At 38.8% G+C, this 24,995-nt stretch overlaps 2 protein-coding genes across 5 annotated transcripts in view; one reads left to right on the top strand and one right to left on the bottom strand.

Moving 5' to 3' along the window:
- The first annotated feature begins 252 nt into the window (after positions 1-252).
- Positions 253-24,995, top strand: part of MAPK8 (mitogen-activated protein kinase 8) — a 136,003-nt gene continuing 111,260 nt past the window's right edge. Inside the window, exon 1 of the mRNA XM_035330275.1 lies at positions 253-370. The gene's annotated coding sequence lies outside the window, so the exon portion shown is untranslated. The remainder of the gene's footprint in view (positions 371-24,995) is intronic.
- FRMPD2 (FERM and PDZ domain containing 2) overlaps positions 6,440-24,995 on the bottom strand; it is a 73,823-nt gene continuing 55,267 nt past the window's right edge. For 3 of the 4 annotated variants that reach the window (XM_035330256.1, XM_035330253.1, XM_035330255.1), the window contains exons 37-47: positions 23,409-23,570; positions 22,477-22,648; positions 20,332-20,414; positions 18,497-18,582; positions 16,944-17,059; positions 14,302-14,450; positions 12,599-12,689; positions 11,158-11,492; positions 9,650-9,865; positions 9,300-9,362; positions 6,440-8,458 (exon numbers count right to left, since the gene is read on the bottom strand). In XM_035330256.1, the coding sequence (XP_035186147.1) occupies positions 8,387-8,458; positions 9,300-9,362; positions 9,650-9,865; positions 11,158-11,492; positions 12,599-12,689; positions 14,302-14,450; positions 16,944-17,059; positions 18,497-18,582; positions 20,332-20,414; positions 22,477-22,648; positions 23,409-23,570 (1,545 nt within the window). In that variant the 3' untranslated portion in view covers positions 6,440-8,386. Of the gene's footprint in view, positions 8,459-9,299; positions 9,363-9,649; positions 9,866-11,157; positions 11,493-12,598; positions 12,690-14,301; positions 14,451-16,943; positions 17,060-18,496; positions 18,583-18,985; positions 19,045-20,331; positions 20,415-22,476; positions 22,649-23,408; positions 23,571-24,995 lie in introns of those variants that run through there. The other variant, XM_035330257.1, reaches the window with a different exon arrangement.

Consider the following 24,995-nt stretch of genomic DNA (forward strand, 5'->3'; position numbering starts at 1 on the left):
TCTTGCAGTTTCACAAGATGGACCAGGTAATAACCAACAAAGACAAAATTTTCTTCCAGTGTTTTTTAGATGTCAAAACAGTACCTTTATTGAAAGACTGAAAATCAAAGGATTGCCTGCATTTGCCAAGGGTTTTATGAGGTTTGTGATAAAGGGAAAAGATTGTGAACTGCCATTAGTCAATATCTCCTTTTCTCCTTCATCCCTTTTTAGGATTTTGTAAAATGATGGTCAAAGTTTTCAGAAGCAAAAACTGTGAAGGCTATGCTACAGATTCAGATGCTACTGAGAATCCAGCATGTGCATACACTGTTCTTCCTGAAATTCAAGCCCGCTGAAAGAATGCTGAACTGGGGCCCTAAAGTCACTGGTAAGTTTGAACAATCACAGCCTATTGCTGAGCCTATTTACCATTTCATCCTTCAGTAAAAGAGTTAGGCTAGAGGACAAAGCAGTTTTTCATGGTGAAATCCATCAAGTTCAAAGCAGATCTCCTCTTAGTTACTTTGGGGAAAGATTTTCTCTCTGAGGCTTTAGGTTGCCTGCCTTCAGCTCAGATTGCCTCCCTTCCCATGCCAGCTCATTTCTGCGGTGATGCCATGAAATGTAATATCACTGCTGGTAACCTTATTAGCAGAGCCAATTGTATGCAGACCTCCTAAGGGAGGCTGTTTGCCATCCATTGTATGAGCTATGGCCCTATTGTTTATGACAGTGCTAGGTGACCTAATTCACTCCAGTGGGCCCATCACGCGCATCCTCACAGGGTGATTTTCCCTTCTGACAGATCGTTGTCGGCATCCTTCCTCCTGGTTAGTATTCTGCTAGCCCTAGCCTTGTGTTCGCACACACACCTACACACAGATGGGGCCTTTCCTGAGTGCTAGTGTAGGTAACGGGTGTTAGGCATGGGCACAGTGAGCACACAGCATGAGCTTAAAGCTACTCAACAGGCCTTCAGCTTTTAATGGAACAATGCAGTATCTTTAGAGTTTAGCATTGGGTAAGCCCATTATTTTAGTTTTTCTCACCAACACTGGAGGAAATGTGAGTTACTAAGAAACAGTGATAATCTGTTAAATCCACTTAACCTGAGACAGAAGCTATGGAGAGCAGAAGCTTTGCTAAGAGTTGCTCTTCCCTGCCCAAGGCTGTAATCACTGCAGCTAGGCAACAGGACTTTCACCAGTGCAATCTGGACTACCTGGAGATTGCACAGCTACACTTTGGATCCCTCAGGGACTTTACAACAAACTAGAAGCCAAGGTGCACTATCAGAAATGCTAATGGGACAGTGGTGGTGGCAGGTGTGTGAACATGTTGCCCTGTTAACCAAACAACTGAGAGAACTGTTGACAAAAGGGAAGGGCAGAAAGTTTTGTTCAATGGATATTTTTAACACGTTTACTTGCTGGTGGTGGTGCTCCAGGCCTTTTCTGTGTCCTTCTTGGTACTCTAGGGAGGTAATTTAGTTTCAGCAGATGCTTTGATAGAGCTCACACCGGTATTATGTAAGTCCCCAGGAGGAGTCCTCAGAAAATTTGACGTGGCCTTTTGAGACACTGACAAAGTCTGGCAGGAGAACATAACACAGCAGCAACCCACACTGTTAGCCAGGGATCTAAGTGAATATTGAAGAGCTGAGGAGTAGGTGGCAAAGTGTCCATGAGATTGAAAATCTCAGCAGGAGCTGGCATGGACTGCTCTGGAGAGAGCTGCTGTTGCCTAGAGCAAAGTTTCTGTGAAGGCATTGAGCATTTGTATTTAGCTGAGAGGTGTGGTCATCCCACTGCTGCTGGCAAGCCAGACATTGCCTGGAGTTTGATTATAGGAACAGTTTTAGTTCATTTGATCTAAAATTGCTGTCAAGTGAAATGAATGATGCTCAGTCTCTGGTAAGCGGCTCAAGTTAGGTGATACTAACAGAATTTCTAGCTGTGAAATAACCACTTTGTTCCCACTTGCTGTTCAAATTATACATTAGCAGAACCCTACTCTTTCCAAGGGACAGGTACATGCAACAGAAATAATTCATAGTCATGTCAAATACCTATTTCCTTTAATAAAGTATCGCAAATTTCCTAATAACAGACAGATGTTTGCTACATACACCCTAACTCACATAGAGTAATGAAAGGGAATGTACAGTAACTGACGAGTGCAAGCATGAAGAATACTTTGTGCTTTGTATCAGCTTCTCCCTGAATACTTCCTTGCCATTTTGCAAGCATTACCCGTGATTCAGGTATGTCCTCTAAGATGGCAAAACATTAGACAATGAAAATAAGGCATGATACTGTAAGGAACTTGTCTTACAATGAATTATAAACATGGTGAAGACAGGAACCCAGGATATCTGGAGGAATTTGCATAGTGCTATTCTGAGTTAAAAACAAACAAACAAACAACAACAACAACAAAAATACCACCACCACCAACAAAACCTCTTTATTTTATCTCCTGAAAGTCAAAATTCTTCAAGAGTAATTCAATTATTTCAGCCTAGGATACCAGCAAAAGTCAGAAAGCACTGCCTATGTTTCTGGTGAGTACACTCATACAACTTTTGCCTGGTTTCAGTGGAGAAAGTAAGGGAGATGGGGGCAGTAATGTTTAGTGACAGACCAAGGTTCAGTTCTTGCCTCTGAAGTAATGGCAACCTCTTGATCATGGTGACAGCATTATCTATAGATGGTTCCTTTGATGACTTGGCGCTAAACCTACAGTAAGACCTGGAGCCAGCTGAGTGAAGTTTGGGATTTCATTGCAAATAATCAATTTCGGATCTGCTGTTCCACCCAACGTTTCCAAGAGTGTGTAGTCTAAGTTTCTGCCTGCTATAGGTATGCTTTTGTGTGTAATGCTAGTTGTGGCATGCTGCAGGCCAGGCATCTGTCCTGATGCTGTAGCCCAAGTTCCTGCTTTATCAGCACCATTATGTATACAATAGCAGCAATTTCCCAGCACTCATGGAGGGGATTTGCTTTGTGGCTACTAGTGTTGCTATAGCTACATTTCCCTAATGTTCATTATTTTCCATAGTGTCTTTGTCACGCATCCAAGGATGCTGGCATTAAGCAAGCTCACAGCATGTCATTTCTGCCTTGGGAACTATTGCTAGGTGCACTGAATTGACCAAGGGGTATTGCAGCTGGTGCTTTGCCTGGGCTAAATCTACTTCAACCATGAAGGAAGTGGTGAGGGCAATAGTTAAGAGCTTTTTTGCAGCAGTGTGATGGGAAAGGAAAGCTTACAGTCACAAGGGCCCCTTTCCAAGGGGGCTGAACAGGAAGGAGGAAAAGGAATTGTCATCTCTCAAGAGAACAAATGCAGGGAGGGGAGGGAGCGTAGGCAACTTTGGTTAATTGCTAGGTTGTGTAATGAGCTGGGGTGCTGGACAGCTGCTGTATAGTCCCCATTGTGACAGCTGCCTGGTTGGGGGTGTGCTGCTCTAGGGCATTTTAGCTGGGTTTTGTTTTTTGTTTTTAAATGGTTTAATGAGCAAGCTAAATAGCTGTAAAATTCAGAGTAGGGTCTCAAAAAGCCCACTGTCCCTCAGGCATGCATATGTATCTGGTGCTGTGCAGAAGGGGCAATGAATTCTGAACAGCCATCTACTTCCTGCCGGAGGGAGCTACCTACAGAGCTCTGTTACAAAGAAAAGACACCAAAGAGTCAAGATGAGCTAGAAAGTAGAGCCAGTCACTGACATCTGAAAACTGATATCTCAGATGTACTCCAGCCTCTGCACCTACTCTTAAACTCCAATCTTAGCTTCTGAGGCCTTGATTAGTGCATAAGAGATGTTAAAACAGTAACTCTCTCTTACTGATAGTCACCAAAACATGGCACTCATGATTTCAGTGGACATGCAGTGGTTTTATGGAATCTCATCCTCTCTGAGTCAGTATTGGCCTATTAAGGCCGCTGAGATGATTAAGAATTTGGAATATCTGTCATAAAAGGAGAAGCTGAGAGACCTGTGGTTAACGTTAGCCTGGAGAAGAGAAGGCTCAGGGGGGCTTATTCAATATGTACAAAATTCTTGATATGGGAGGGAGTAAAAAGATGAAACCAGACTCTTGGTGGTGGTATCCAGTGACAGGACAAGATGCAAGGGTGCTACTTAAAATACAGGCAATACCACTTAAACGTAAGGAACAAAATTTTTACTCTAAGGACTGTCAAAAACCAGAACAGGTTGCCAAGATAGGTCATGTAGTTTCCATTCTTGGAGATACTCAAAACCCAATTGGATTAGTTTCCTGAGCTCTAGATAACACTGCTTTGAGCTGGAAAGTTTAGAAGGACCTCTACAGAGGTCCTCAACTGTTCTGTGGTTTCTCTGTGATTCTGTGGTATTTGTTCCATGCTTTTGGGTCTGAAGAAGCCATGTCTCTCTTCAATATAGAGATCTCAGCTGGCATCTGTCCCAGCTTTGTGATTTAACAACTGTCAGAAACACCATTCAGAAGTAAGGACATGCAGGTTGCATAATTACTGATACCAAATGGGGGCTGCCTCCAGGCTCTCTGTTACAATTAGCTGGCTAAGTTTATCATACAGCCAAGGAATATTCACAGCACAACACAGGCCTGAGATTAAGCTGTACGTGCAGCACAGCACAGGTTAACTGGTACATCGATCACGTTCCTCGGTGCACAATGGTTGGGATCATTGCACCGAGATACATGACACTATCTCCAGTCCTCATTCTGCAGATGAGTTTGCAATATACTTAACAAAGAAACAAGTTTACAGGGGTTATCTCTTACTAGATAAACCCCAACCCAACTAGATTCAGCTGATGAGAACATTTCATAAAAACAGTTCTTATAGAACTCCAGTAGTATTTCCCATTACTTGTAATTTTCAGTAAATGAAGAAAGTGCTTTGTTCCAAAAGCACCCCTGCTTTAAGGTGAAGAGCAGGTTTATTCCTAATTTAGGCTTTGGTCTAGATTTGCACAAATCCTGTCAGAACTGTAGACACGTCGTATCTGCCCTTCCCTGAGGCCGAGTATTTCGTTACCGTTATTTTAGGACCTGTAGGACCAGCAGCACAATAATACTACGTAGTGTAGTTGTAGCTCTGCTCCAACGGCACAACGGACTGATTGCAGTTAATGTTGTCACTGTATCAGTGTGCCCATAGATGGCAGTATTTCCTAGTTCTTATTTTGCAGTACTAGCGATACTTGCATTTTCTGTATCTTTTGCCATCACAATGTCACAGATGTTGTTCAGTAAGGACATAAACTCCAACCCCAAAGACAGTCAGAGAAAAGTTGTTAGGATCTATGCAAGTTCCACTTAGATCAATTTCTATGCTAAATAATATCAACACAGAAATGGGCCAGAGCAGTATTGTTTAATTTTCTGATCATTAAGGAATGGTTTCTTTTGTTACATATGAATGTGTATCACCGAGTCTTGATCTCAGAAGAAATCCCCTACTCAGAGGGTGGTGAGGCACTGGCACAGGCTGCCCAGAGAAGCTGTGGATGCCCCATCCCTGGAGGTGTTCAAGGCCAGGTTGGATGGGGCTTCGGGTCTTTAAGGTCCCTTCCACCCCAAACCATTCTGTGATAGATGTTACTGTGCGTAAATAAAGAATTTCTCTAGTTATGAACATCTCTAAATATGAATACCTGTTTGAAAAAAGAAGAAGAAAAAAAAAAAAAAAGCAAGTTTTCCCAAATTTATCTAAACATAGTATCTATGCAGGAAGAATTTGTGAATGCCGTTTCAGTCCTTCTCTCCTCAAAATTTATCTGTTGTCTAGGCTGTCAGTTGAGCTCGTGGGTAGTACTAGTACTGAGGTGACCGGCCTGTAGTTTCAAACGTGCAGAACTAATCAGCCCTTGCAAGTCTGCAGTTGCCTTAAAATGTTTTCAGGCTCTGGCTTGAGAGACACTCTCTATGGGATCACACCAGGACTGTGACAGATGGAGGGCCTGTCACGCAGCATGTGGTGAATTGCATCTATCTAGCTCTGCTCAAAGTTGGTGATTTTCTGTGGATGAAAGCATCTTTGTTATATAACAGATTACAAAGCATTTAGAAGGGCAGTTCTGCTTTGACTCGTTCTACTAGCAACATTCATGGACTAGGTCTGTGTAAAGTTGTATGCCTCATCCAAAATAAAGTTCAGACCAAGCGAGGATGTCACTAGAGGAATTATTACCATGGTATCTGTTTAAAAGCAGTGAATTATTATATTCCTATAGGATAAGAACATGGAATATGGCAGAGTATCTCAGAAGTTGGTAGTACCCACATTAGGGTTATGTACAAAAGGTACCATCATGATGAAATCTGCCTTCACAGGAAGTTTAAGAACAAGCCCTCATTACTAAAGGATTATTATTCCCATGACTACTGGTTAGTAGTTAGTATCAAAATGGCTTTCTCATAAAAAGAAATTGAAATGCAATTCAGTGTTTTCAGAAATCTTTTTAATATCCCTGTAAAACAGGAAACACTTCTGTCACAGCTGCAAAGATGATGCACAAATGTGGAGTAACAAAGAGTGCCATAAAGATTGTCTTCTAAATCCAGAATTGTTCTAAACTACAGAAAAGACACCTTTGCAAGAAGTACAGAAACATTCTTACTGAGAAGCTTTTTAAAGTTGCTGTGGTACAAAAAGTGAATTGTGCATTTGTGTGCAGTGTTATCTTGCACAGAAGTACATGTACAGCAATCAAAACCAAAATGAAAGGCCAAATAGCAAATGGAGGTAACAACATTATGAATAAAAATTTGGCTGAAGATGCTGGACAAAATTGTGCAAATAATCCTCTATATGCAACATAAATATAGTGTATTCAGAATGTGTGGAGAGTAATGCTTCTTAGAAGGCTCAAGTTCAGTTAATTTAAGACAAAACATTAAATTCTGCTTATATTTATGCTGACGTAGGTCCAGGTTTATTCCACTGATTTAAAGTTACTCTGGATCTCTATCAGTATGTTTGAAATTAGCATCTGGCTCACATCATAAATCCCATTTATATCTTTTCCTCACTTCCAACAGACTATATGAGGGCAGAAAGCAAAACATGGCTCTGGGCCTTTATTATAATTGTGCTACAATGGCTTTTTCCAAAAGCCATACTTTTAATTTGTTTAATTCCTCATTCTTTCTGAACATAAATCTCTCATCCATAATGAAAATAAGCAGCTATTTTATTGTTTCTACTGCAATTTTATAATCAAATGCTTCTTAATATTTCCTGAAATCAAGGAAGTTTTAAAATATGTACAATTCAGTTAAATAAGTGCAGTTATAATTTCCTGTGTTTTAAAGTTACTCTCCCAATGCACATCTAAAAATTCTGCTTCCATATACACCACCTTCTAGATAAAGGAATTAGAAGCACTCACATAGAAAACAGCTATATTTTACAAACATGAACAGTAGATTTCTGCTCAAATCCAAACTCACACTAACAAAAACACTTTTTACAAGAGGAATAATCTGTACAGAGAGTTATTTAATTTAAAGAAACCAATGGGACTTCCCATAGATTTGATCAGTTCCTAGGTGCGAATTACAAGGTAATCAATGCAAAGGTTCAATGGAAGATGAAATGTATGTGTGCCACAAGACACACACAGTCATTTCATTATGTTTTGTATTACATTCCTTTTTTTACATGGGTGTGGAATAGAAGAATACTGACCTTATCTACAGCTGCTCATATTGCTGGAAAATATTAATATCCCATCCAGTTATTAGAACTCTCTTGTTGCTTTAAAGACAAATAGCTAAGGGCTAAAGGCATCCTATTTTTCTGTCAGTTTCTTGATTTAAGATGTCCAGTGATGGTGGTATAAATTTCTGTGCTGGAGTGATGACTGGAAACGGTTCCACATTGTTCAAGCAACCACAGGTAACCAAACTGCGTCCTTCCACACAAAAACACGATTACAAAAAATACTGATTTGCTGTCCAGAAGCCAAGAGTGCACAACTGTATGTAAGGGACAACTAATCTTCCAGCAACACCAGCAGAGTCTTAGATCTCTTTAGTTGGCCTCTAAATAGTAAAGCTACTTACAACTGCTGCTACCCTGTTGTCACAGTACAAAAATATCGTCCTAATAATTAATATATTATTCAACAGAACACACACAGCGTCCATGACAATTTAACAGCAGTGTTGCACTTGTGGCTTGCTGTTTCTCCAAACTGTACGCCGAGATTTAAATGACTTACCAAGGGGATGTTAAGCAAGATTTTAAAATTTCTTAGAAATCTGAACCATCTGACAGAGCATGTTGTATAACACTTGTCTGTGCTGGCTTGACATCCCTTTAAAGCAATTGCTGAGTGGCCCCTGAGGTCCAAGGGGGATAACAACAGCGAAGAGACATGTTGCAGTCAGTAGGAATCCGTTGCTTGAAGTTTCTGAAGGACTTCCAAAACAAATTCATAACAGAATAGATACTGATCCTGCATACAGAGACACCAGTGTGAAACATCCAATTAAATGTAACAAAAATTCTAGACAAAAAAGGATGGACTGGCTGTCATGCTGTTTTTAACACCAGCATCTTTGTAACGGATACAAAAATTTAGATACTTGAGAGCATCCTCAATCTTTTTGTTCCATAACTCGTAAAAGTTCAGGAGCTCTTTTTGATTCAGTGCAGTACCTGTAGGCATGTGCTTAAATCTCACTGAGGTCAATGGCTGTTATCTACTTGCTTAATTTTAATCAGGTGCTCAATCATTTTCCTGAAGCATGTGCTTAAATACTTGCCTACAAGACTAATTTATCCTAGCCTTGTCTTTTCTTCTCACTTTCTGTTTGCTCTAAGTTGTGTTAACCTTATTTTGTCTTTTCCTGTGTGAACACACTTCAGGAGCAGGTTTAGCTCAGCACTAGAAGGACAATGAGAGCTCAGCAATTGCAAGAATTCAACTGAAGGCTGCTGTTTTGCAGGGTAGAGTCTCACCCATTTCATTGGTGAGCCCCGCTTTTCTTTTTGCCCAAAGAAGAAACGTATCTGTACTATATTGGTGCTTTGAAATGAATTTCAAGTTCCTGCTAGCTACACTTAGAGGTTATTTTCCTTTTTTTTTATTATTATTTTTTTTCTTAATTCCAGTTAGTTAGTAAGGGACAGATCTTCCATATTTAAATATAGACACCAATGGTATGCAAAACTGTCATTTTCCTCATGAGAGGGCTAAAATTCAGCTTTAAGCCAGAGATTTATCAAAGCATGAGGATATGCACCACAGATAGAAGCTTTTTAAGATCAGTCTAGTTAGAATATTGAGAACTTACCTTAGTTTGGATCATGCCAAAACGCTGGTCTCTCAAATCTCTCACTATGTGCTTAATGTTGAACTATCAGAAGAGAAAACAATTTTTATTTTATTGATGTTCAAGTTATGAAAAATGACTTGAACATGTTCTGTTGGGAAAGCTGGGGCTCAGTTGCTCTACAAATAGTATATTTTTAGTTATTATCTCTGTTTTGTGAAATAACAAAAGCAGCATTTATTCCATTTTGTTAGGATTAATTTCTACCAGGAGTAACATATGTAGTAAGATACCTACATATGTTGTTGACAACTATATCAGTAATATTTATATTTACTGTAATATTTAACAACGATCTGTTTGATACTTACACATAGATCTTTTTCTATATAGCTCAGCAGAATTTCAACACACAGCAAAACTCCACTTCTTCCAATCCCAGTACTACAGTGAGCAACAATAGGTCCTGTCCTGTGAGTTTTTCTCATGTAGCAGATAAATTTTACAAGCTGCTCAGCCAGTTTGGGAGTACTGTGGTCTGGCCAAGTGGTAAACTGCAAATGCCTTATAATTCGCTTTTCTTCTGTCTGGAAGAGAAAGCCAGAAATACTTATTGACTGGAAGCTTAGTAAGATAGCTATATAAATTTAATAAAAATGTGAATAAATACAAATAAAGTAAATAAATACAAATAAAAAAATTGTTCCCTACTGTTTCTTATGTCAAAAAAGTTAAAGGAAAAAAAATGCATAGTATTGTATTATACTGGTAAAGACTTCTATTGTAAAGACCTGAGTCCAGTCAGTAACTTTTCAGCAAAAATGATTGTTTAGGTAACTGAAGATCATCAGTATAAAAGCATGCAGGAACTAAGGACTGAAGCCTTCCAAAATCCCAGTTAGCATGGCAGTGGATTCCTATTGACTATGTTAAACTGAATACAAAAGACCTACCTAGATTTTTGCCATTAGAAGAATTGAATGCATGCCTGGATTTCTGCTGAAGTAAACCTATGATTCTGTATTAATTTGATACTGGTCCAGGTTGCAACAAATGTTGCAAAAATAACATGTTCATTGAAACAAGATAGGAACCCAATCACATATAAGAGCCAATCTTCCTGTCATCTTTTGGATATACCCATATCAAATTACTATGTTTTAAACTCAGTGCCATAAGGTGAATTGTACTTTCTTAATACAAATAGCTGTCTTGTTGGAAAACTGTTAGTCTGGCACAAGTAAGAATATATAAATGATTCAATTAATCCTTCTTTCCCGCAGAAATTTCTGCAGTGTTTTGTTTCATATGGAGGCAAGACTGATGGACTTGTCCCAGCTTCCACATTCTTACAATTGGGTTCTGTATTTGTTAGTTCTTAAAAAATGAGTTGTTCATTTTATAGTTTCATGAGTGTTCATGTCTTTTCACAAATGAAAAAAGTTATAACTCCTTTTGAATATTAGGATGAAAGCCACCTTCTTTAAATCCTTCCTTCCGCCCACAGTTACAGAATATGTACCCACTCAGGCAGCCCTTACTGATCTGATTTGGTAAGAACAGTAAGCAATTCTGCAAAATACTGAACACAGCAACTCTGTGGCTATTAAAGGAGTAACTCCTGGACATTCTCACCCAAGTGTTTTTAATATTGGATTCATTGCTTGTGCAATGAGCCACGAAGCAGTATTTCATTTACCTTAACTTCTTAACTTCCTATCTTAACTTCTTAACTTCCTTCCTGTTACTCAGACTTTTACATTCCTAAAACCGTATTGAGCAGGTGTTACAGAAAACAAACAATAATACCAGTATTTAATCATGTAAGATAACTAATCAATTTCTTTGTATATGAAAATATTAACTAGACTCAACTTACCTGCTTGTTGATCATTTCTATTATTCTAACTATGAAGTATTCCAGAATCTGGTAACTGTCTAGCCTAAGATGGAAGTTAGCCAAGTCTATGGAGTCATGTGGAGGTTCAGGCCAGTATCGATGACATTTCACTTTTCCTAGCTCCACTTCTTTCGTCATCATGGCAATCACATCTGACTCATTCTCCCAAACCATCTGCCAGAAATCCGCCATGGTGGAAGGCAAAGGCCCTTGGGTTATAATATAGAAATGTTCCTCTTCTCCAACTTTCATTCTAATATAACTTGCATTAATGTAGCCATTGTTTTCTCCCAAAGGAACTCGCGTCTTATCATCTGGACAAAAGCAGAAAGTTACTGTTTCAGTTGTAGATCTGAAATGGAACTGTACCATACCTAGCATCTAGGAGATAGGGTACCTCAGCCCCTAGGTGTGAAGGATGCCTCTGTTTTTTAGAACACATTTGGCTTGCAGCACTAATATTAATCATTGCCAATAGTAATTCCTGGAGATAAATTGTATGGTTAGCTGCAGCTTTATTTCTCTTAAGATACTTGCATAACAGTCTGACAGTCCTTCTAATTACCATAGAATTGTTGGCAGTAATTCAAAATAGTGAATTCAACACCGCTATGAGTATATGGCATGGGAACATTGTTGCTGGATATTAGGGTTATAAAACAAGAAAATTTTAAGAAATCTGTACTTTATCACTAATATAGAGAAGTAACTGTGACAAATTTTGCATGTGTTGTTCTGGTGCTGCAGTTTACAATGACATCAAGGGTCCAGAAAGTGTTCTTCTTCTGTCACAATACCTCTCAGGGAATCAACTGGCAGTAAATTGGAAATTGGGATTTGAAAATCCTTGTTAACAACAGTCATTCAGCTCTTGGATTCAAGTCTTCCTTCTAAAATTACTTCTCATCAGTGATGAAACTTGTTTCTGACTTGGATCAGAGCTGAGCAGCTGAAAGATCTGGTTGGTTATTTTATGCTTTCAAATATTTCTGAAATAATTTTGTATCTTTTCAAGAGCTACATAACTCCCTAATTCCCACTGTACTTTCAGAATTCTGCTGTCTTAAAAGCTGTAGATTTAAAGAACTGCTACTATAATTCAGGTTACACTTGCCAACACAACTGTAGCAGATCTCTGAGACAGAGAAAAGGAAGCACCAAGACAGCTGCCCCCCCTGCCAAAACAAGTCCTGCCTTGTGGATGATGATACTTCGGAAAACTACTTCCTGTGCAATGCAGACATCCTTATGACAACTCTTCATTTCTCAGAAAAATCTTAACACATTGCATTATTAGTGGAGCTCTCTGTAGCAAGGGATGTGGTGAGATTTACCTCCTACATCCCAGTGTTATAGCTGTTTTCTGGTTTCTAGTGTTTCTAGTGTCCACTGAACGTATGTGCTTACTGTGCATACTTACATGGAAGAATATCTTGATGTCTGTTTTTATCCCTGTTCTCTTGTGCTTTGCCAGTTCTGCAGTCATCTGTTGGTTTCACATGTTCTAAAGCCTAGATCAAAGAAAAACAGTCAATCCATATTCATATCCTTTATGAAGGACTACAGTCAAACTTTACTGTTGTATGTGACCCAAGACTGGTAAGCAGACTTCGTAAAGAAGAGAATCAGCACACCATTCCCTAAACTGCTACACGAGGAAGTCAAATTGCCTAGGGTTTTCTTCAGTCTGCACAAAATTTCTGGAGATTTTAAATGAGATTTCCAACCCACATCTTCAGCCCCTGTCATTACACATCCCTATTGTATGGTGCTGTAAAACAAATGTTTGGAATAGTGCCTTTGCCAAATGTCAGCATTCGTAATCGATAACATGCAGACTGAAGAACCAACTATAGCACTGTTAACAGATAATGAATGTCACTGAGTACTTTTCAATCACAGAGAAAGCGGTGGATACAGGGAACAATATCAGTGATGTTAAGTGCAAATAATATGGTCCTAAGTACTTCATAGCAAATTTAGGGGAATGCAATGCAGTGTAGCCAGTGCAAGTTAATTTCATTTACAGTTTTGAGTTACCTTCACTCTTCTTTTTTCATTTACCTTTTTGCTATGCATTGCACAATGCTCAGCCCTCGCATTATGCCACTATACAGCGTATATGGACTGAAATACACTTGACAGTTCAGATCTCAATCAGTTACTACAGATTTTACTCATTAAAAATATCCATTGACTTTGATAACCATTGCGTTTCCTGTTAGATCTCTGAGCAGATGACTCAGCTCATAGCATACTATGCCTATATCTGGAACGGAATGAAGGGAAATTAATACACATTCTTGAGCTTTTGGTGAAAGTCAACAAATCCTATACACATGAACCTGTTCTACTTTGTACCCAGAAAGTCAGCCATAAGGCAAGTGAAAGAAATTGATAACACTCTACTGTGGAAAAATAGTTGTAATCTATTTCACTGGTAATGAGTGCATCCTTTAATGAAAACTTTGGCATTGTGTTGAAAAATTATGAAACAATCTTTCTTTGGGAATTTGCTGATAACCCCCAATACTGAGTAATCTTTATGTATACCAAATGAAGAAATTTTATATGCTTTCATAATTTTACATTTTTCGTAATTTCTATGCCATCGGATGTAACTGTGTATTTTCATTATTATGCATGCTACTTTCTATTTTAATTGCACAAAGTCCCTGACCTCAATAGCATCTTGTGGCAACGAATTCCATGGATCACTGGAGCACTGAATAAAACATTTTCCTTTCATTGACTGTTTGGATTTCTTGCTTTAATGCAGCCCCTAGAATAGCTCTCAGGCAGATGTTCAGGAGAGCTGAAGGGGCAATAGGAAGAAGTTAGTCAACACTAAGGTGATTCTTATTGTACTTTTGCATATTTATTTTTCATTCCCTGTGGGCAGGATCTTTGGACAGGGAACTGTGTAAGCCTGACTGTGTAGAGAGAGATCCAGATAATGTAGCATCACCCAAAAAGCAAAGCAGACACCTACTGAAATAATCCTCTGAGAAAGTGGAGTTTGCTACGATATACAAGTGCATCTCCCATAAAGTATGTTGAAGGCTGCTAAAAGTCACTTAGCTCTACTAAACACTCAGGTCTTAAAAATGAATTACACTTTACCATAAACTCTTTCGAGACCTCTTGATTCTCAATCCGTGACTGAAGGCTTCGAATAAGACCTCTAACGCCAGTCCTTGGACATACTCCAGTCAGTGATGGTTTAAAATTAATTAAGTGAATCAGTTCATCTTCAGAAACAAAGGCTCTGCCTATATATCAACAACAAAAAAAAAGGAGTTTTTTATTATTATTGTTCATAACATAAATCTTGGCTTTAAAAACCAGAGGGCCTAAGTATATTTTGGCATATTCTGTGTAAGTGAAATGTAAAAAAAATATATATTTTTTGGCTTACTTATGTTCATGGCAGAAAGAAGAAAACGTCAGTACCATGGATACAACCAGCAACATGTTTTGTGGAATTTGGAAGCAGATCCAACTATTGCAGCTTCTTGCTTTATATGATTTCTAAATATAGTCTGTTCTAAATAAACCGTTGTTGCAGAATTGTAAACTTTAACATTAGCTTATATCAATATAGGAGACTCTGGCCACATCTTCACAGGAAATCATCTTCATGTTTCCAGCAGTTTCCTGAAAATTAGTATTGCCATTCCCCTCTGCTACAAATAATTTTTCCTCCCTGAAGAAAGTAACTTCTGTTCTCTTCGTCTTAATTCACACTCTCCTTCAAGAGCAAGATGTGAAGTATCTTTAATGCAGCAGAATCAGGATTTGGTTTTTACTAATTAGCTCATCCTGAAGTATATGTTCTAATGCAAAACTTGACAGATTAAGACTAAGAAGATGGATGAACATTTAAGTCTCCAGAAATATCCCTGTTCTACTAGAGCAATTGAAAAAGAAGGCGTACTTCTTCAGCAACTTCTGTTACATCCATAGAATAAAAACAGTAGTTTATTTTGTAGAAAATAGTGGTTCAAGGCAGAGGAATTAAGGAATTTGTCCTTACAGCCTTGAGTGAGTGTTGTCAAAGAAAAACATGCCTATTGTTGCAAAGAAAACCTGATGTGTTTGTTACACAGCTTTACTGTAGGCTGAAGACAAGGAGCAGTATTCTCTGTTTTTTTTCTTGGAGGGTATCATCTCTACCTTTAACTAACCTTCATTGCAAAAGTGTTGTGCTTGCTGTCTTTGTGTTCTGGGTTACATCTGGCACCCACCTTGCCTGAGCTTCTAAGACGCTTTGTTCACTTTCTGTTCTCTGCCCCTCATGGATGCAAGGGTGTTTCTGTTAACAAGTTAGCTGAGAGTGCCAGTGAAGACAAATCCCCCACTCTAGAGATAGCTATTTCCTATACACATCTCTTTCTTTTGCTATTTGTTCAGAGCTAGACTTCTGGGTCATTGCAGTCCTGGCAGGAGGAAATCACCAGCTTTTAAATATCCATAGTCTTGCAGTTAGAGTCTGAGCCTAACTCCCTACAGATTCACACACCTGTAATTTCATTGCTGTTACATCTATAACATGAAAACCATTTTTTTTTTAAATCTACTGTATGTTTCCACTCCTGAATAAGGTGCCTCAGAGGATTTAAATCATATTCCAAATAAGTTAGTTTCATATGACCAAAGCCTCAAGTCATGTTGCTGTTATGTTGGCATAAAAATGTTGACTGCTATGCTGTTTTTAAGTACTGAACTTCTCTTGTAATTAAGAGAAGCCCTTCTTAGTATTTTGAACAAAAAAAAGTGATTTAAATAAACTAATCGTGAACACCCAGTGAGTACTGATTAAGAATGCTGTGGACACCTTTATGCAGCTGCAGATCCAGACATTAATTCACATGTGAACTTTGAGTTGTAGGGGAGAAGTAAGGGAGAGAAGAGGAGAATGATATCAAGGACCTATCATATCTGGTGATAAGCACAGTTTGGATATTACTGGAATTTATTCTTAGTTCTCAACACCTTCTTTGACATTGCCTTTCATATATGAAAAGGGACTTCTTCCCCATTCAGTTTGTTTACTGTATCTCTTGCAAGAGAAACCATCTGCTTTTATTGTATTAATTTTAGGCCAAACTAAGAATTTTAAGTTTTCAGTTACACACTGGGAAATCCCCATAAATTTTGAACTAAATTTCAATGGTCACTTTTTTTTTTTTCAGCCAATGCATCACTTATTCGCACTATCCAGTAGCGCATGATTTGAACAAATGTCATGTTTTTGCTCAAGTTAATTCAAGAATTTTCTTTTCCTCTTACTTCCTCACTTTGCGCACCTAACCAAGTATAATTAATGTACTTGGGATATTTTTCTTTGGGGAGGAAACTGATGTGTAACATTACAAAAGAAAAAATAAGCATAAAGTTACCCATCCTTTGGAAACTGGAGCTCCAAAGCAGAGGTGCTCAGAGTAGTGGCAAGTGGATGATGGCCAGTAAGGCAGCCCTCCCTGTATTCACTTCACTAGACTCATCCTCATGTTCTTCCCTCCCACAGTTCTCCAAACAAGTTGGAGAGCTCCTATGTAGGCTGCTTTCTTGTGGGTATTACAAAGGTTTGGTGGCCTTCATATGTAGCAGAGGTTAAAATTGTGTCCCAAGTGGTCAGGCTTTTGTGAAACAAAGAGGAAATCTTAGCTTATATATAAGGGATTAGTGTTGATCCCACTGTGGATATATGGAAGAGCTGGCTTATTACATTAATGATACAAGAGAAGTTTTTGCATGGTTACTTCTAGGTAGGATGGAAGTCCTGTGGGGCATATCATCTTCTTCATTGTTCCAGCTGTCTGACTCAGACTGCTGCCTCTGTGTTCTGCAACCTTCACATCCTGCATATTTCTGTGATCTGTAAAACAGCATTAGTTGAATGGTTTTATGGAAGTGGCAGAAGCTGTTTACAAAGGCTTTGTTTTTAATCTATTTTCATTTGAATTTGAACTTTCTTGAACAACTGTTTTCAAGAATTACTGCGAACTCTGAAGAACCTAAGTTCAAGGAGTATTAAACTAATATAAATACTCCTGTATTTTGTCTGGAGCAATGTGTGCAAATATAGCTCGTGAAAAGCCACTATTATCTGCCCTTGGTATTTTATTTTTTTTCAGAGAGATGAGCAAATGACTTGTATAAAAAAAAACTACCAGAAAACATCCTTGAAAGTAAAGTTTTAATGTACTATTAAATTATCTTACTCTTCATCTTATGTAGCAGCTTTGCAAATATCAATAATCACTGAGGGTTGTGCCTGGTCAAGTTATATAAGGGTTTTGCAGGTAGAAAATAGGACTACCAGCAAGTATGGGTAATAAAGAGATTCAGAACACAGAACAGTGGGGCAGAAAGCTAGCTTATTTGCAAGACAACCAGAACAGCTAAAAGTTATTTTTACCTATGACAACTTTGTATTAGCCATAGATGCATAAATCATCTTGCACATAGAATAAGATAATTCAATAGGAATCACACCTGATTACCTGGTATACCACAAGATAATGTTAGATAATATTAGTGATGAGATAACAGCAAGTGGCACTCAACATATGTTCACATAGATGGTCTCACTTGCACGTGCTCTCAGAGGTTCTTTCAATCTTGTTCTTTGTAAGCAGGCAATTTAGGCAAGATTGTTGCCCCTTAAAGATTGGCCAACTACTTTTCTTAAGAAATTTTAGGTTTTAAATATAAATAGAAAAAATGAATGAATATTTACCTGGGCTATAAATGATGAAGACAATCATGCTTCATATATTCTGTATCATTGTAGTAAACAAAATTGTTCTTTGATTTCCCATTCTACTATATGGTTGAAGTAAAATTTTTCTCTTCTTGTACTATGTATCTGCATACTTCCTTAGGAGTAATATCCTAAAGTTCTCTTGTTTGATTCCCAAATGCCTGGAGTTCAACATCTGTATCACTACAGGCATACTAGCATAGGGTATACACCAGGCTGCAGGACCTGCTGGGAAAACTCAGTAAACCCCACAGGGAGCCTGCCCATACTAATACAGTAGCACTTCCCCATGCTCACCTCCTCCTACCAAAGAGGCATCTACATGAGCTTCCAATACATCTAGAAGCTTCTGTTTCATTTCTCCCAATAGCTGCGTGGAAGCTATTTAGCCGCTCCTACTGCAGATGGAGCTGCATTTCAATAGAACTGTACTCATATTATTTGGAGCATGAGTATTTTTCCATATTATATCCAGACAGCTTTGGAAATAGAAGAGTAAGTTATCCATGCTTTTTATTTTAGTAATGTTACTGTGTTTGAAGGACTTACCTGTCTGAAGTGTTACTGAGGACACCCTGATAGTCTTGTCCATCCAATTGACCTTGCAGAGGGAAACCACGCGTGCTTTCTGGACCCTGTAATTATAAAATTAGAAATAGCTGTAAAAAAAAAAAAAAAAAGAAAAGAAAATCTGTACACAGAAACATCAAGAATGTAGTCAGTGACTTTCATCAATATTTTTTTCACAGATCTGACAAAAGTGTCTCCTTTCCTCAAGAAGGAAAGGGAAAGTAGTTTCCACTTTAGGGGGAAAAAAAAAATCTATACAACTTTGACTTAGTATTACAGTATCTACTTAGAATAAAAAGCCACATCGGCTTTTTATATTTTTGAGCTTCATAACAATGCTGTCTTCAGACACCTCTACAACCTAGCATGCACAGCTAAACTTTGAAATGGTTTGTGTTAATTATATCCTCTCTGATCTCATAAAGAAAGCATGATCACAGGAGCTGTGAGTCACACTCTGCTCCTCACCTCCCAGCTCTTGACAGCAGAAAGCACCAGTGTTTGAGTTAGAATGGCTGGTAATAATTTCCCTTTTTATCTCAGACACAACGAGGCCAGCTGTTAGGAGCAGGGTGCAGCTGCTCTACAGAAGAAGCACTCAACTGAGAAGGCAGACCCTTGATTGCCCTCCAGATGGAGTAGAAGCAATAGTACTGGTGGCTGTTTTTCAGTCCTAGAGAATGACAACTGGGTCCTGCATTTAGATAATGATGCAGGACATCTGTCTTTAGTATGTGGAAGTGGCTCCTTCTCAGCTGTAACACTTGACAGATAATTATTTAAATTTTAATTCAAAGTGGTGCTTCTTCATCTTCTTTCCCTGATTAGTATTCCAGATGCACTCAGAAACCACCCTTGCATGTTACGTAGCATTGACTACTGAGTACCCCACAGAATCTTATCTGCCACTTTAAAAATATATATATATTTCATGTTTTGCTTTTATGCTTGTATTACTTCATTAGAATATGGGAATTCATGGCTGCATACTTTACCATGAATTCATTTACCCAGTTTCTGCACCTACCAAGTATCCTGAATGGAGAACACAATATGGATTTCAGTTTTATTTTTTGCCAAGGAAAAGTATTTTACTGCTGCTGTTTTTTGCATTTTTTTTTCCGTAGCTTGTCATTTTCTAAGTCTAAATCTTTGGAGTAGATAGCAGCTGTGCTCTATAAAGTAAAGCATAGATTATTTCTATTCATAGGAGACAGCTAAAGACGAGCTGGAAATAGTGAAGAATAGAGCTAATGGAACCAACTCAGCAAAAAAGTTTAGCATATGCTTAAAGTTAGGCATGTGCTGTCCTGAGCTAGATAGACTTAACTATATGCTTTGAGTATATCGGTTGAGGCAAGATTTGGATGCTTTTTTTTTTTTTTTTTCTCCCTCTGGAGAACAAAAAGATCTAATTTATCATATTTTCTGAGGGGAGGTTTTACAGTTGTAAAACTTAGAAGTGATAGATGCTGTAAAATTTAAAGTAGATTGTCTTGCAAGACTTACTAAGATTCAAATGCAAGAAGCATTTTAAAAGAAGTTTGGGGGCCATGGGCTTACAAATACTAATCTAAAGACAGTTGAATAACAATCTTTCAAATTATATTATATTTTGAAATACTGAAAAAGAGGTAAAATTAATAAATCATTTATTCCAATATTGCAAAGTATCAGAATGAGACTTGCTTATGCAACTTTCCTTCACCACCTCTCAAGGTGTAGTTCTTGCCTGCATCGCACCAAACCCATTTTGTCAACAAACATATGAGTACATTGCCTGGTAACTTCTAAAAGCCTGATTCTGATTTTACCTTGCTGCACATCTGGCTGGATTCTTCTTCCTTGGAAGTGAAAACAGGCTGTGCTCCTAGGCTTCTCTCAGAACTGTAGTCATCTAAATACCAGAAATTAAAATTAAAATTAATGTAAAATGCCTGTGAAGTGTGAAAATATAGATCAATTTCTTTGGTGCCATCTACACCAGAGTACTTTTGGTCTTGGAATAGGCACTGAGATACAGCGCCAGAAACTGGCACAAAATATCCAGGGACAAAACAGCACAAATGCCGTATATCACTGCCAAAGGAGACAGCATAATTTATATGGCCAGAAGATGCACTGTAGTAGACCTCTGTATCAGTAGAAGTTACAAAAACAACAACAACAAAACTGTAACAGAGTCAAACCTAGTCCATTCCTTTGCAGTGCCGAGGGACATATGCCATAGATGTGCTATGATGCCAAGGCTTCTATAGTACCGTTGGGTTTTACTGGTCCAGGAAAAGAGTTTAAACTTCATAGCAACAGTGTAATTTACAAATGTCATGTGAAACCCAGATAAGCATCCCCATGGCTAGTTCTTTGAAGTTGTACAGCCAGAGAAAAGCTTTGTCTTAGTAAAATGAAGGGGGATGTTTCCACAGCCCTTAATAAAGCTAGAGCTTTAATTAGCCTTTTTATACCTTCATGTCCTTCCTATTTTTGCATTATTTACCCTCAAAATTAAACTAGAACTGAGATGGGACAGTGAACATCATGCTTCCAGACCTATGCCGAGCACAGTTCTCTCATCCTAATGGAAAGATGCTTTAAAGCACTAGTGGTATAATACAGGTTGATTGTTGAATTCTGAAATGCTGGGAAAGAAAAAGGAAAATTTAAATAATCAACTTTCTTTATTTACTTCAGATTCATCAAGGTCAGCCTTTTCTGACAGTTCCACTGTGGCTGTCCCAGAGTCCTCAGCTGCTAAGGACTCACAGCTCCTTCTCCCCAGCTCTGCCTGATGACCCACCAGGCACCCCTTCCCACCCTTGTTGGTACAACTCTTCTTTTGAAAGCTTTGCTCTTGAATTACAAAGAGGAGCTTCCAGTAAGTGAATGACTGTCCAGTGCTAATGGCACAGGCTAGAAATTGAAGAGAACTAGGTTCATTCTTGTAGTCAGACACTGAAATTCAAGAATCAAGATCCTTGACCCATAGAGGCATCTGCTCCCTGAGAGCAGAGTTGTTTAAAATACCTGTGGAGGTAAGTTTGCATCAGTAAAGTTGACAAGATGCATAAATATTTGCTGTGAAACATGTCCAAAATCCAGAATCTACTGTATATCTCTCCTTGGTCTGCCTGGGAAAAAGTAGATAGAAATCTCCTTCTTACACGGGGAGATTTGAAACAAAGCCTCCAATTTCTAACCACCAGCCTAGAAGGTATTTTAAGGAGGAATTCATTTTATTCATCCCATTGATGCTTCTCCACATTGTAGGAAACATTTCAGTATTTAAAGAAATAGAAAGTTGAGGAATAGAAATCCATAATCTATTGGTAATAGTATACCCTTGCTTCCACTCCCAGCTGTAATTAATATTTAAATTCTGTGTATTCAGCAGAGCAGAGCCTGCAGCAGAGGTTTCTTCTATTAGAGTTAATCAGCTCCCTAAGTACTGCTGCATGCAGGCGTGCGGATGCTCAAACTAACAGCAATCAGCCAGGGAGCAGAGGTTTCTGGGTTTGAACGTGAGCAAGTACAGGAGGAAGAGTTGTCTGCTAGACAGAATGGGAGCTGTTGTGCTTCTGAGAGATGAGGTAGGACTGCTAGGATGTGAAACTGGTGGGAAATAGGTTTTAGCAGCTGGGTCACTAATTGGCTCCTGTTCTCTCTATGACTTGTATAAAGCTGGCTAAAATCAACACACACCAGGAACTATCATGACTTAAAAACATAAGCTGAGTTAAAACATCTCTGAGGGTCTTGGGTATTCCTTCCCTGTGGTCCTGTGTCTTGGATAGCTTAGCCAGAGCTGCAAATAAGGGTGAAGAACTTGTTTGTGGCTATAGCTACCAATCAGGAGTAACTGTAAAGTTAATAATATTAAATTGTTTAGCTAATGGGAAAACTGAGTCTAGGCACCACATAATCCCACTGTTAAGATGTACTGACTGGATGAAGCTACTTACTGGGCTCTGCTTTTGTGTTTGGAGGGGAAGGTACGTTGTTGCTCTGGTTGCCTGAATAAGCCGCATGTGAAGCCACGCTTCGGCAAACGGTGAGTTGAACAGTGCCTCGAGCCTTGCGCAGCAAATCTATAACTGTTTGGCGTGGTAGACCAGACACTGAAGTGTCATTCACCTAAAAAAATACAATGATAAAATAAGATTACTGTAACAGAAAGCTTTTTTAACACATAACCCAGCATTGTGCACATTTTATGTATCTTCCCTGCATCTCTCATCTCCTCTCTCCCTCCTATTTTAGTAACCTGTTTGATCTTCCCCTCTCTGCTTCTTTATAGCATGACTGCTAGCAGCACACCTCAGAATTGTAGTCTGCCTCTCTTTCAGGGCACTGAGAGGGCATCAGTTCTCCTACTCCTCACATGGAAGAGGGAAAAGGAAGGTAATGAAAAATAGAACAGCCAAAAAAAATTAAAAAGTTGAAACTCTTGGACAGGGAAGAAAAGTGAATTTGGAGTAAAAAAAAAAAAAAAAAAAAAAAAAAGTTCAAAAGCCCTAATTCCAGTGCTTTCTGCTTGTCTTGATACTGGCAGTGATGCCAAGTTCCTTCCCTTCTCCTGACTATCTGTTAGGGGTATGCTTAGTCAGCTCACTCTTGTTTTCTGGCCTCTTCATGTGCAGTCCCCACTGGGCCTAGGAGCCCCCTTCTCTCTGTAGAGGGGCCCAGTCCTGCACCAGCTGAACTGGTGGTGAGGGTGGGCAGCCCAGAGCAGCCTTCTGACCCCCAGGAGTCCAGCAACACCACTTTCCACCTCTTGCTGTGCTGGGTAACCTCAGGTTTCTAGTCTGAGCAATTTTTATGCTGAAGAGTATGCTCTTTATAGAGTAACTTGAGAAAAAAAGAAAAGGCCAAAATGATGAAGAACAAGTCTTACCTTAAGTAAGATGTCACCAACTTGAAGCCTCCCATCCAGATCTGCAATGCTGTCTGGGCTGATGGCCTTTATTAGGATAGCCCTGCCGTTTCTACCGCCTACCAGTGCAAATCCTAGGCTTCCATTTTCTGCTTTTTCCAATTCAATCTTAATAATGAAGTCCTACAATACAAAAGAACACAGCTGGAGTTTATTCAGTGTTCTGTTTTATTTGCATTTTTAATGTGAAGTAATTCTGTTGTGCTTTACAGTCCACACTGGCTGATGTAAACTGGGAGGATATCTCCTTCCCCTGAATGGGTGTAAGGAGTTTCCAGTGATTAACATGGCAGCTACATGTATGTAACAAAATGAAAATAGTACATACTTATTTCCAGAAGTATTTTTAATAATAGCTGGAGAGTACAAGAGCAAGGTGATGTGTACTTATGTGATCCTTCTATAATATATCAAATACTTTGCCTTCATTGTCAGACCAGTCCCTTTTATCTCCGGCATGACAGTGACTCAGTACGTACTCCATTCCTTTATTGTTCTGTAATGAAAATCTTAACCTTGCAGCCCCAACATACCTGTCAGTTTGGCTTTAGCACTTCATTCACTTTTACACTCAGCTGCCTTTTTAGGGTCAAGTGTTATGTCAGAAAGAGCAGCAACCTAGAAATGTTTATGGCTTGCAGCATGACTGATTCCAATGGTGCACATATCAACCTCAGAAGTTATTGTGGTGAGTTGAACAGACAAACTATCATGGATTATATGGTGTGGAAGAAGCAGTAGTAGTGAGGACTTAATCAAAAATAAGAAGATTGTTCTAATTTTTCAGCCAGGTTGGAAGTCTAATTTTAACAAGAGGCAGCCTTTCTTGTAAACCACAGCCAAGGGAAAATGAGTAAATCTAGTCCCATGAAATATCAGTCCCAAAGTGGGCAATTTCAATTCCAAGCAGTATTATTTTCCACATTGCACAAACATAAGCAATGGTTGCACTTGTAAGTCTTTTGAAGTATTGTATGCTTTGCATGGAAATTCATCCTCCTGCTGCTCCCGTGTAGTTTAGGGATTTATCATTTCAGAAATACTATTACTCTTACCAGCTGTAAATTCAAACCAGTCTGATGTATGTCAATAGTGCATAATACTCTGAAGGTTTGGAGTAGTTTTACTCTCTTTTCAAGTTTAGAATTTCAGACTGAAACATTAATCTCAGGTTTCAAGGATTGTTTTGACGTTGTTGTGGAAAATACTTCCTGATTACAATTACACTTGTTTTGCCCAGAATCCCACGCTGTGGCATCTCTCTTTCCTGTGGTACTTTCTTTCTAAATTAGGGAATAATCTTGTAAGCTAGTAAGAGTGCTATGAAGACCTAATGGAGGGGCTACATCGTATGAGTCTTGCTTTTATTGCCAAGCTGTTAAAGTAAACTCTGGAAAAACAGCAAGAGAAGGGTCTGACCCCAGGAAGTGCTGAGCGCACGCTGGTCAATGCATGCTGAGGCAATTCACCACTTCACAGTACATTCTCCAAAGGTAGTCAGTTCACATTTTCAAAGAAACCGGAGATGAAGCAAATATATTAAATACC

This window comes from Oxyura jamaicensis, chromosome 6 (genome assembly GCF_011077185.1).
Source record: "Oxyura jamaicensis isolate SHBP4307 breed ruddy duck chromosome 6, BPBGC_Ojam_1.0, whole genome shotgun sequence".
In the NCBI taxonomy this organism is placed as follows: domain Eukaryota; kingdom Metazoa; phylum Chordata; class Aves; order Anseriformes; family Anatidae; genus Oxyura; species Oxyura jamaicensis.